The 11640-nt window shown below is 42.6% G+C and overlaps 1 protein-coding gene across 1 annotated transcript in view; it reads right to left on the minus strand.

Annotated features, from left to right (window-relative positions):
- itga8 (integrin, alpha 8) overlaps window positions 1-11398 on the minus strand; it is a 41844-nt gene extending 30446 nt beyond the window's left edge. Inside the window, exons 1-8 of the mRNA XM_082553081.1 lie at window positions 10964-11398; window positions 10558-10688; window positions 7681-7781; window positions 6847-6970; window positions 5050-5111; window positions 4550-4595; window positions 2587-2712; window positions 1236-1280 (exon numbers count right to left, since the gene is read on the minus strand). Coding sequence (XP_082409207.1) covers window positions 1236-1280; window positions 2587-2712; window positions 4550-4595; window positions 5050-5111; window positions 6847-6970; window positions 7681-7781; window positions 10558-10688; window positions 10964-11157 — 829 coding nt within the window. The 5' untranslated portion in view covers window positions 11158-11398. The remainder of the gene's footprint in view (window positions 1-1235; window positions 1281-2586; window positions 2713-4549; window positions 4596-5049; window positions 5112-6846; window positions 6971-7680; window positions 7782-10557; window positions 10689-10963) is intronic.
- Between the last annotated feature and the right edge of the window lie 242 nt (window positions 11399-11640).

Genomic DNA, 11640 nt, shown 5'->3' on the forward strand with positions numbered 1-11640 from the left:
AAAGCCTGAAACCCCCACCGACCTCACAGCCAAGTGTCGCAGAGAACAAAGTAAGTGATTGGATGCTCGGGCTCTGCGTGTGTATTGATTGATGAGTGCAGTGTTGTGAACTTAAAGTGACGATCTGAGGGTCCCACCCAGAGCGAGAAGACAGAGTCCCCACTTCCTGCCTTCTGGCTCTACTCAACAGGCTGAACCGCGGGCCTATTAACCAGTAATTCTCAGCTTCATCTTCACTCAGAGCTCCCAGTTACAACCAGTTCTCCAGTCTGAAGAGGGTTTAGGGAACAAGACCACAACAAACTTTGCACCACAACACAGTGCATCAGCAGGCATGTGTAACCTCTTTAGGCTCTCTTTAAGACTCTCTGACATGTGTTGCGCTTTAGGCGGTTCAGGGCCTTTGCAGGGTTGGTATGGGGGTATGTAAACACAAGGTTGTCCCGTAAAAATCCCACTAAATGCTGATTAGCAAAGCGACACTGGGGAGGGGGGGTGTATAAAGCTAACGTGAAACCGTGTGGTGACGCTGTTTAAAGAGGAAGTAAAAAAAATTGGTTTAAAAAGTGATGTGGTGACACTGTGGCTGGAAACATTTTGTTTTCTTTTAGTTTTGGTTGAAATTGTCCCGTTTGAAACACACACAAAGTTATGGCATCAAAAAGAACTTTAGCAGCACCTAAAGAGAAGCCACGATTATATACCAGAGTGTATCTACGCGGTACAATACTTAAAAAATGAAAGGATTTGTACATTTCTAGTACTCATAACTTCTATGAATTTATTCTGGCTCTAAAAAGCACACATTTGAAAAGCTGAAGATAAATTCAAAGGCACTTTCCCCCACCTGCAAATCCTTTATAAAACACAAATATGTGCATGCCTGAGCGCTTTTTCACCTAATATTTCAAATCCAGACGTGATTCTGGACCCACTCTAGACATGAAGAGGTTTGCAGAGTCTGCCAATAATCATTCTAATCACTCCAAATGGAGGACAGGAAAGCCCTTTATCAGTAGTCCTTGAAGTCCTGTCCACTCAGGGTCATGACCCAGACGTACAGAGACAGTTTTAATTACTGCCGCTAAGTTCAGACAAAGGCAAAGTCACACAGCTGTCCACTCTCTATCGCTCAGAGAAAGCGCAAACATGCAACGTTTTAGACGGCGCTGCAGGAGAGACTGCCGATGTTCTCAGGAGGTTCCTCGAATCTAATGAATTCTTGCATTTCTCACCTTGTTCTGAGTCTCCCGTAAACTCTCCCACTGCCACAGAGTAACCTACGGAGAAATCAGTTGCACATGTGGTTATAATTCAATTGCAGTTGTCTAATATTATCAATTGTGTTATGATTTGTTCATAAAGTTGGGTCCATAAGTATTCCGACATTTCCAGAGGCTCAAATGTAACAGGGAAAATGAACTAATTTAAAACATGAAGGTTTTTTAATACTTCAATGAAAATCGTTTGCAGTCAATGACTGCCTGAAGTACAGAATGAACCACACACTCTGTAGGGTTGAGATTATGTGACTGACTTGGCCACTGAAGAATATCCCATTTCTCTGCCATGACAAACTCCTGGGTCACTTTTGCACATTTTAGTATCCTCATCCAATCAGTTTCGCTGGATTTGTCTCAGAGCAGAGAGCACAGCCCCCACACCTCACATTTTATAATGATGCTTCTATCAGTGGTTATATCAATGAGCAATAGTGACCCACTTCCACTGGCAGCCATACATGCCCATAACATAGTATTGCCTCCACTATGTTTCACGGGTGATGTGGTAGGATTCTGATCATGAGCTGTTTCTCTCCTTCGTCTTGCTTTGAAAATGTTCAGCGTCTTTTAAATGTCATCTGACAGTCAAATCGGATCTTCTTGTCCTTGAGTGTAAAGAGTGGTTTGCACTATGTTGCAAAGCCTCTTGACTTTCCATCATGAAAGTCTTTTTTATTGCAAAGTATCAGAAATACACAATGTTTTTGCTTTAGTGATGTGTTTGAAGGGCTTTTTCTTAACCAAACAAAGAATCCTGCAGTATGTTTACCTCTGCGGTCATTCAAGCCTCAAGGTGTTGCTGAGCTGACCAGTGCACTCCTTTTTAAGAATGTACCAGACTGTGGATTTGGCCACTCTCTTAGGGCGTTTGCTATCTGTTTGATAGGTTTATTTTCCTTTTTAGACGAATGATGGCCTCCTTTACTTGTATCTCTTTGGACCTCATATTAAGAGTTTCATTGAAAAGATAAAAAAGAAAGCTTAACAATTTGCGTTTAATTTCTGTTTAACTTAAAATGATGTGAGAACAACCTCACCTGCTTGTCAGTCAGCTGTCCAGCTACATTTGAGCCTCTGCAAATGGGGGACTGTGTATAAAAATGGCCGTAACTCTTAAAGAATGAATAGTAAACTTTTGTTAAACCCCTGGAATTAAAGCTGAAACTCTAAACTTTAATTAAATCTTGATTGTTTGATTTAAAAATCCACTTTGGTGGTGTACAGAGGCAACAATTACAAAAACTGTCTAAATAATTATAGACCTGAATGTAAGTTTGGGTGTGTGTTTGTTAATGCATGTTACCAAGGTAGCTGTCGTCGTGTGTGTCTTCAGCAGCTCTTGTGTGTTTCTCTCCTGAAACCTGTCTCAGCACTGCCTTTAACGAATAGCCATTCAGTATCTCGGCTATCCCTGCTGTCATCACCTGACCTGCAAACACACACACACACACACGGATGGAGAAAAACAATCAATCTGAAAGCCACATCTGTTTATAGGCAGCGGTTTAAGCTCAGACTCCGTGTAGGGAGCCCTGCTGTCCACTGTTGCAGATAACTGCTGGAGCTGGACGGCTCGCTCCACATGAAAGACACAGACAGCGCACAATCCTCTCAGAGGCAGAAACACTTACACATCTTAGTTCTTGCAGAACAAAAAGCTGATACGTTTGGCCAATACGCCTTTAAAAACTCCCAAGAAGAATGCTGCCCTCTCCATCACAAGGTTTCTGAATTATAGGTGTGCGCACACAAACAACACCCTTCCTCTGCTGTAGAACAAGAGGTCAGACAAACAAATGATTTTATCTCTGGCCGCCTTCAGCCTTCCATAAATCCTCCTTAATGTGTGTGTACTGATGGGGAGGGAAATGTGCCCTCTTAACCCTCCCCTCAGCTCCTCTCGCAGCCCTTCATCCTCCCTCTCTCACACACTGTGCCGGCTTTATCTCATATCACCGTGTCGACTCATTATTAAACTACAACCTGATTGAGGAGATAAACTGTTAACAGAGATGCATAAATCAGTGCTGCTAATTTCGAGTTATTTTTCACTCAGCGATAACAAGGCTTTATGTGAGTTTGTTGGAGGATGAATCAAGCTGAAGGCTGAAGATAATTGTTGTATATTAGAGGCCATAAAATCCAGGCTGAGTGCTTTTATAAACATTTGGAGGAAGTGTTTTAACTGGAGGCAGGCTGCCGTGCCAGTGCTGAGGGCACGGCGAGAGAGAGAGAGCAGTCCATTAGGGTGTGTATGATGTCTGTCTAGTGCAGTCCTTTATGCCACAGCATTCATTATTTAACAATAAGTAATCATTGTATCTCTGAATAAAAAAATGAATCTATTTCCTTTCTCTCTTTTTTGAAAAACACATTATGTCTTACGTTATTCTTTTTTTTTAAGCTGCTGATGTGCCTCAGAGGTCAAAGATCATTAGGTTACAAAGAAAGCAAAGAGAAATGAGTTTGTTCAAGTGATGAATAATTGTGTCCTTTCTCCTTGCAAGCAGCTGCACAATGTTGGATAACACACACACACACGCGCTGTAACACCTGGAGCAGGGGGAGTACCGCTACACTTCCCCAGCTTAACTATGACACACTCAAGCTGTGTCTACACCTATTAAGACACTTCATCCCTCTGCTTAGACTACCCATGCATATCCAGCAATCTGACTGACCTCAGCTCTGACTTTATCAAGGAGATAAATCGTTCTGCTTCTTTGCTCTGTGTCTGACTCTCATCAACATACTCCATCACTTCTCTCTCTGTCATCTCCATCGCCGGGCTCTATCACTCAGGCCGTCCTGTCTGCTCTCTCTCTCTGCCACCCCTTTCCTTTGTCCTTCTCAACTCTGCTGCCTCGGCTTGAGGTTCTTCCTCTCCCCTCAGAGCTCCCCAAGCTCCTCTGAGGAGCAGAGGGGCAGGTCCTCCACTCCATTACCCCCTGATCAGCTCATTACAGAGCCCAAACACCAACTTCCTGTTACACCGTTTCAGACAGAGCGACGCATTAAGTAAAAAAAAAAAAAGGAGGAAAGGAAAAGCGAATATAAAAGGGTTGCAGAGAAAGGGACGCATTTTTTTTCCACCTTCGCTTCGGTAAGATTTGGAAAGTGTGTCCAGTGTGCATATGTGTGTAGGTGGGCTGTCCCGACTGCTAAACTCATCTCCATTCTTTTCTCTGATTTGAACACTGTCCCACTGATGAAATCACTGCAAGAGAGAGAGCAAACAAAGGTTTACACACTGCTGTTTCAGTTACCTTGCCAGTAAAAGCTTCCAGGTCCTCCTACCACCAGCTTTCCTTCCTGGAATAAATACAATTAAGTAGGCTTAGTCATATTGGAGGAATTGTTATTAAATAAATTGTGCAAGTGTGACTAGAGGTTTATAAAATGTGTATAGCTGTGTGAATGTGCCCATATGATTCCCGCTGCCTTCTGACATCTTGAAGAGAATGACAGCTTCCTGTACGTAAGGAGGGTAAGGCCGGACCATGAGTGAAAGGTCAAGGTTCATACTGACTATACAGTGAAAGAATGCGTGTGTATATGTTAGTGTGTTTATGTGTGCCTGGTCTATTGTGTTACGAGGCGATGGGTCACATCGGGCGTGGAGGCTTCTCTAGGGACAAATGCTCTCTGATCTTCCCATTACCCATAAATTTTGATGGGAGTCTTCTCTGCGTGAACTCTGAGAAGCGACAAATTGTGTGCAGGAGGTTTTTGGGTAATAAAGGGTAACTGCCGCTCCAGTCTATACCTTGGTGAAATCCACACTGAAACCAGCCTGGCAGAATCCCTGTCCCTCTGGGTCTGGATCATCTGCAAGCAACATGAACACACATGCAAAAACTGAAACAACAGAAGCGCTCAAAGGAATATCTTACTTATTTTAGGGCAGTACTTTTGGCTTGCACATAGAAACTACCTGAGATTGAAGAGAGAGCGAGAGGGCAATTAGGTCTCACCCACACAGGAGGGAAGAACAGTTCATGGTTCTCCACTGACTTTCTTAAGCACAAAGGGGCCTCGTCATCAAGTTTGCAAGAAAAATACTGATAAATGCATGTGGAGTGGAACGCACGCAGACCTACACACAGTGCAGCTCTAGTAGGAGTGTTTTTTGGGTTTTTTGAACAAACCGCATTTTACCGTCTCATTGGGAATAATGCAGGGCACAAGTCTTCACAGGGATTAAGTAGAATTAAAAAAGAGGGAATTTGTGATTCTGCTGTATTAATGTTGAATGGTCTGACAAAATTCCAACAATGCAACAATTAATTGGTACTTTTTTTTGTCTTGAGACAATTTCCTGGTATTCAACTGTGCCAAAATCATAGCTTCTAATAGATGAAACCATGTAACTACAACCTACTGTCAAAATAAATATTTAGATAATTAAGATAATCAAGCACTTACGGCATACATAAAAATGTAAAACCACTGATGTGTGTGTTTCTGTTTAAATTACTTCATCTAACAGCGCATGAACACACAAAACATGTGCCAATCATAAATTGTTCTCCATCTCAGTGGCCCCCTGGAGTGACCTTTAATGATGCGGAACTACACAAGCGCACTTATAAACAATGTGTTACAGCCTAACACATTGTTTATAAGTGCGCTTGAATGGTTGCACATACATGTTAAGATAAAGAAAACTAAAAAGAAAAAGCTTAGAAACACGACGCAGAAATACTTCCCCTGTAAAACAGGGCACAGTCGTTCCCTCCTCAGGAAGAGCTGAGTTTACGGCTTTGAACCAACGACCAGAGGGAGCACAAGTATGAATGTCTGTGTATGTGTGGACAACAAAGGCTAGGTTTTCTCTGCTGTTTATGATGTGCCACCTGATAGCCTTCATTTCTCCTTATCAAATTTTAATGCCGGCTCATATCGCTGCACAGGGGGAGAGAGATCACAGGAAGGAAGTGAGAATGAAAAAAAGAAAATCCCATAAATTCCATTTACAGAACTGATGACAGAAAGAAGAGGGCCACAGAGAGAGTCTGATAAACTGTTAGTGACGGATATATTTTCAGGTTACTGTGGCAACTTGTAAAACATCAGAGAAAGTGATTTATTCTGGAAGCACAATTCCATACCTTCCCTACCCGGACCTCGCCACGCACACGGTTTTTGTTTTGTTCGTCTGGGTTTTCAGATATCTTTGTAATCCTGACTGTGATGGTCACGGGAGAGAAACTGAGGATTACTCTTGCTCCGAGCAGCTCATTTTATATACGTGCTGGAAATCTCAGGCATATATCTCAAAACCAAAACTAAACCAAATGCTATCTGTAGGTGCAACAACATCACAGATGATGAATGCAAGTTTTTATGAAATTTTAGTGAACATCAGCTTTTTCCTGTCCACTAAAATGAAAAATATGCACTTTGTATACGTCATGTGATATCGTGGTGTCTTACTGGTCGACGCGACGTGGTTAATTTTCTGTTTATCCTGATAGCAGAGGCAGAAAACAAAGGGAGGAGAGGATGAAAGGAACAACAGGTTGATGGAAACATTTCCAGACAGGGCTGCAGAGTGACTCACTGGTCCTGCATGGCGAGTACTCTGCGTAGGCGCTGAAGTTCTGGACGGCTACATAACAGGTCCCGACTGGGTCTTTCTCCCCACTCATCTTCACTGTCCGCCAGTGGTACAGAGGAGCGCATGCCTGCCCAATGAAAAAACCCCCACTTTGATTCCGGTTTTAAAAACAAATGACGGCCATAGTTAGTTTTGTTTATTATCCATTTGGAAGTTCCCTTTCTGTCAGTGCAACTGCCAGATAAATACAACCACAACAGAAAGGACATTACAGTTACAGGAAATACATTTAAGAACAAAGTGCTCTGCAGCAGCGTCGCAACAATACACAAAAAACCAAAAACTGTGTGACACCGCGCGAGTGCCAAACTCCTCAAATCACCTGGATTTGTTTAACAGTTATGTTGGAAGGTATGATGGAGAAATTGGCCACAGGAAGTCTGCAAAGGCGGTGTCTTGTACTCCCACCCTGATGGTGACAATTTCTTTTCACCAGACAGAGTGTGATATATTTCTGAGGAATGCTTGCTCTTACGCCATTACATGGAACTTTGTCATTTCCATTTATGAAAAAATCTTGCAGCTTTTGCATGAAATTGTAGTGCCCTTGTACCTGAATCCCCTGACACCAGTTAATCACCCTAGATATTCTTATTAACTTACGACTTATTATAATATGGTCACCATGAAGAGCTACTTGCTGGTGCGCCTTCCCTCTTGATCTGAAATCAGTTAAGATTTCATCAGTTTTCTTTAGAAAAGAGGGGAATGTAGGGGGAAAATCTGTGTGGGATAAGTTAAACGATTCAGATAATATCTGACTTTATTTCCACTCACCACCACTTCGCCTCTGTGTGCTCTGACCGATGCTCCAAACCACTGGTGCGACTTAAACTCCAGAGGCTCTCTGGTACCATTTACCTTAATCATTCTGTTATCTGGAGAGAGAAAAAAAATAAAGACATAAAGGGTACCGTAAGAGTACAGAAAAGATATAATGTATAATGGATGGCAGTAAAAGCGATATTGAGATATTGACCATTGAGGCTGCCTGTAGCTCTGCTTGTGAGCACAGAAAACATTTGCCCTAGATACAATAAAGAACAAACAGCAACATCATAAACAGACCAATAACACACATCAGAACAACATCTGTCCCCCACAAACAGACATTTGTCGAACTACAGAGACTTCGTTTTTAAGTTAAAGCTCATAAAAAATAACAAGACTTAAGAGACTCATTCTGACCCTACACAGATACATAGCGCCCCCACCCCCTCCCCACAAAGCGCACATGGACATGGTTCCCCATTGAGATTACAATTATGTGTCGACTTGGCGTTTAGTGTGTGTACATGTTTGTTTTCGCTCTGTTGTAGGTAGTTTTCAGTGTTAATAAAGTCCAACCATGCAGTGCAGACCTCTCTTCATTAAACACCTTCTTTTAGCAAGCACACACTAAAATTACAGACAACCAGATGTACAGTACAAGTTTGCCAGCTAAAGTCAAGATTGATTTTAGATTATATATAATGTAGATTATATATAATGTAGATTATATATATATATATATGAGAGTGTGTGTGTGTGTGTGTGTGTGTGTGTGTGTGTGTGTGTGTGTGTGTGTGTGTGTGTATTTTTAAAAAGGATTGTAATCATTAACATTGCAGTGTTGGCAATACAGGTTCAATTAAGTATCAGTGCCACTTTTATTCCCAAAGCCTGAGTAATAGTGGATGAGGGTATTGAATGATTAACTTCACAGCATAAAACCACGATCGGGTTATGCGAGGTGTTGCTTTCAGATGTGCATGTATTTTGTGCGATTGTGAACATTAGCTACATCTCTTCTTGGAAAAGGAAAATAGAATTTCAAAAATATTCATCATTTTTAAGTGTTTCTAAATAAAAACATCATTTTTCTGGTAAACTGAGTAGCAATGCATCAGCAGAGCAGACGTGAAGCAGTGGAGTATTCAGCTTTACTTTCCAGACTTCTTAACTCACACGGACATCCAATCGATCATTAATCTGTGATAGCATATCATCCCCTCTCCTGTTCACTTCACTTCACTGGCATGACTTGACACATCTGCATAATGTCACTGAAACCATGCACACGCATAATCAGACGCACGTGAAGTTGATATATGGACATTAACCAGTCAAGTGCACACAGATGCTCAGCACTCTGCTCCGGATACTTTGTACAGTGTGCATCAGTGTGTGTATGCATGTGCCTCCTACCTAGTCTGGTTTATACCTGTAAGAATGGGTCTGCTGTAACTCTAGAAATATCCACAGTGGCCACGGTCATCAATCAACTTGTGCATAACCCCCCATTGTAGTGGAAAGATGCACACATGACTTCACACACAAATTTGTTCCACTAAGTTTATGCCTCTGTCCCTCAAACCTGAAATTAACCCCCAAAACACTTCAAATTAAAACTAAACCCCCCTCGGTGAAAAATAACTGTAATTAACTTTAGAGAAAACAAAACATCTCAGTCTTTATCTTCATGGAGCCTTGCTGTAGTTCAGGCAGAACACTGAAGCAGTGCTTTTATCAGCTGATCAGCTATCAGCTATTTCCGCATCAGCTGCTTGTTGATAAATTATCCAGTCATAGTCACACTGTGGTATAATAATATGACAGATATACGATCTCTGCAGCAGTATGGCTTCCAACTGCAGCTTCATCTTCAAAGGTTTTTTCTTATGGATTGAAGGTTTTTATGTTAATTCAGTTACAATCTGCTGTTTATATATATGTACATCTTTCTCTGGATCCTGTTGGATATGTTAGATCTGCCCATAACACTACAAGAGAGTAGAGTTACTCCTATCACTGCACTGATAAGCCAGTTGCTTCACCACTTCACTTTTTGTGGTCATCACAAAGATGTTAGAAGTCCTTGTAATAGGTGAGAGAGAGAGAGAGAGAGTGAGAGAGAGAGAGAGAGAGAGAGAGAGAGAGAGAGAGAGAGAGAGAGAGAGAAAGAGAGAGAGAGAGAGAGAGAAGGACAGACTGATGGAGGGGAGGGAAAGGAGACGGTTACATTTTCAAGATCTAATAAAAAGCAGACCTCGCCCAATCCCCCTTTCTTCCGAAGGGAAACTAAATTCCCATGTGCATTCAGTTTACCCCCTCCTCTCTCGCTCCCTCTTTCTCTCTCTCTCACACACACACATGCCAACTCAGATAGAGAAGCGTGTGTCAGAAACATTAGACCCACCAACAAAAGTTGATTGGACACCACTGTTGATAATATACTGGATACCATAATCAACATGATGAAGAAATCCACCAGCAAACCTGCCATACTTTTTTTTCCTTTTTTTTATTGTTACAGGAAGCTGATGAGACCCACATGTCTCATCTCTCTCTCTTTTCATCCAATAACACTTGCGCCAACTTAAACAGACACACACAGGTCATAAAACAGTGGTTTCAATTCCAGTAACATCTGGGGCCACCTATGATTCTAAAAGGAATTATTACAAGTGAAATAAATGATGGTTCAATTTCATCTCTGGTATTAAATAAAACACTTATATGAGAACTCATGAAACAATGACTGTGACAGGTTCACGGTTTGTCCAGCTCAAACGGGTAATCCTTTCTATTTACTGCAAAGAAACCAGCAGTCTACCTCATGTTTATTCAGGTCAGTGAGAAAGACAGAGAGAAAACAGGCTTCAGGTAACTCACTGGAGTTGTCAAAGGGTATCTGTCTGCAGCTCTCAGGCAGCCCAGGCCAGGGGCAGTAATAAACGGCTCCAGCCTCTACGATGCCGGGCTGGGAGGTGTTGGCTTTGGGAGCCCCAACCAGCACACTGATCCTAATAGGCAAAAGAAAAACCAAGACATATGCAAGACAATGTACTCTTCAAACAATGCATAAACTCTCATACATGGCAGGTCCTTTTACTCTGTTTTCCTTAATCTGTCAGAGGTAAGACAGATAATGACGCTCATGGATTTTCATTATTCCCCCTATCACTCTTTTTCTTTATTATTTTATTAGTATTAGTGTTAGGCAATGTGTTGAATTTGTACAGGTACAGTTTAAGAAGAACTTCTGCAGGACAGCTTCAGCCCTGATGTTGCCACTCACGTGTTGCTGTCGGCGGTAGCTTGGTAGAAGTCCACAGCATAACCGAAGTAACTTCCATCGGGTCCCCTATAAACTGTGGGATGCTCTGCGTAAAAGTTAAACCCCCAAACTCCGTTTAGCGCCGACGAGAGCACGGACAGAACACCCAGAATACACATCCCAGCATATGAAACACCGTCCCATCCACGCTCCATCCCAAGGAACAGCAAGCTTCCCACTATTCCCAAAAAGTGAGACAGGGGGTGAGAGAGATTCCAAGATGCAGGTGAGGTTTGCTCGCACAGTCCAGAGTTTAAGCCCGCCAACTCTCCCTGCTCCCGGTTTCCTTCATGCACTCTGCTGCGCTCGCCCAGAACTGACTCTTGACACCCTGAAACCACCAGTCTGCCCAGAGCCTCCACACTACACAGCCGCGCCCCCGCCTTCCGCACAAAACTTTACCCCCCACACATGACAAGGCAACCCCCCCCCCCCCCCCCCCCCCAAAAAAAAAAACCCTACATCTGAGCGCGCAGAAGAGACTGGCGCGTCACCGCTCCCTTTAAAGTACAGGAGCTTTTCTAAGACATCCCGAAACAATAACTAATATTAAACACTGGGCCGAGCACGCGCAGATATGGCCAGTGCGCACGCAAACGCAAAGAGACTGGTAAATTAAAGCACATTAGAGCCTACTT

The sequence above is a fragment of the Aulonocara stuartgranti genome (genome assembly GCF_965226115.1).
Source record: "Aulonocara stuartgranti genome assembly, chromosome: 11".
NCBI lineage: Eukaryota > Metazoa > Chordata > Actinopteri > Cichliformes > Cichlidae > Aulonocara > Aulonocara stuartgranti.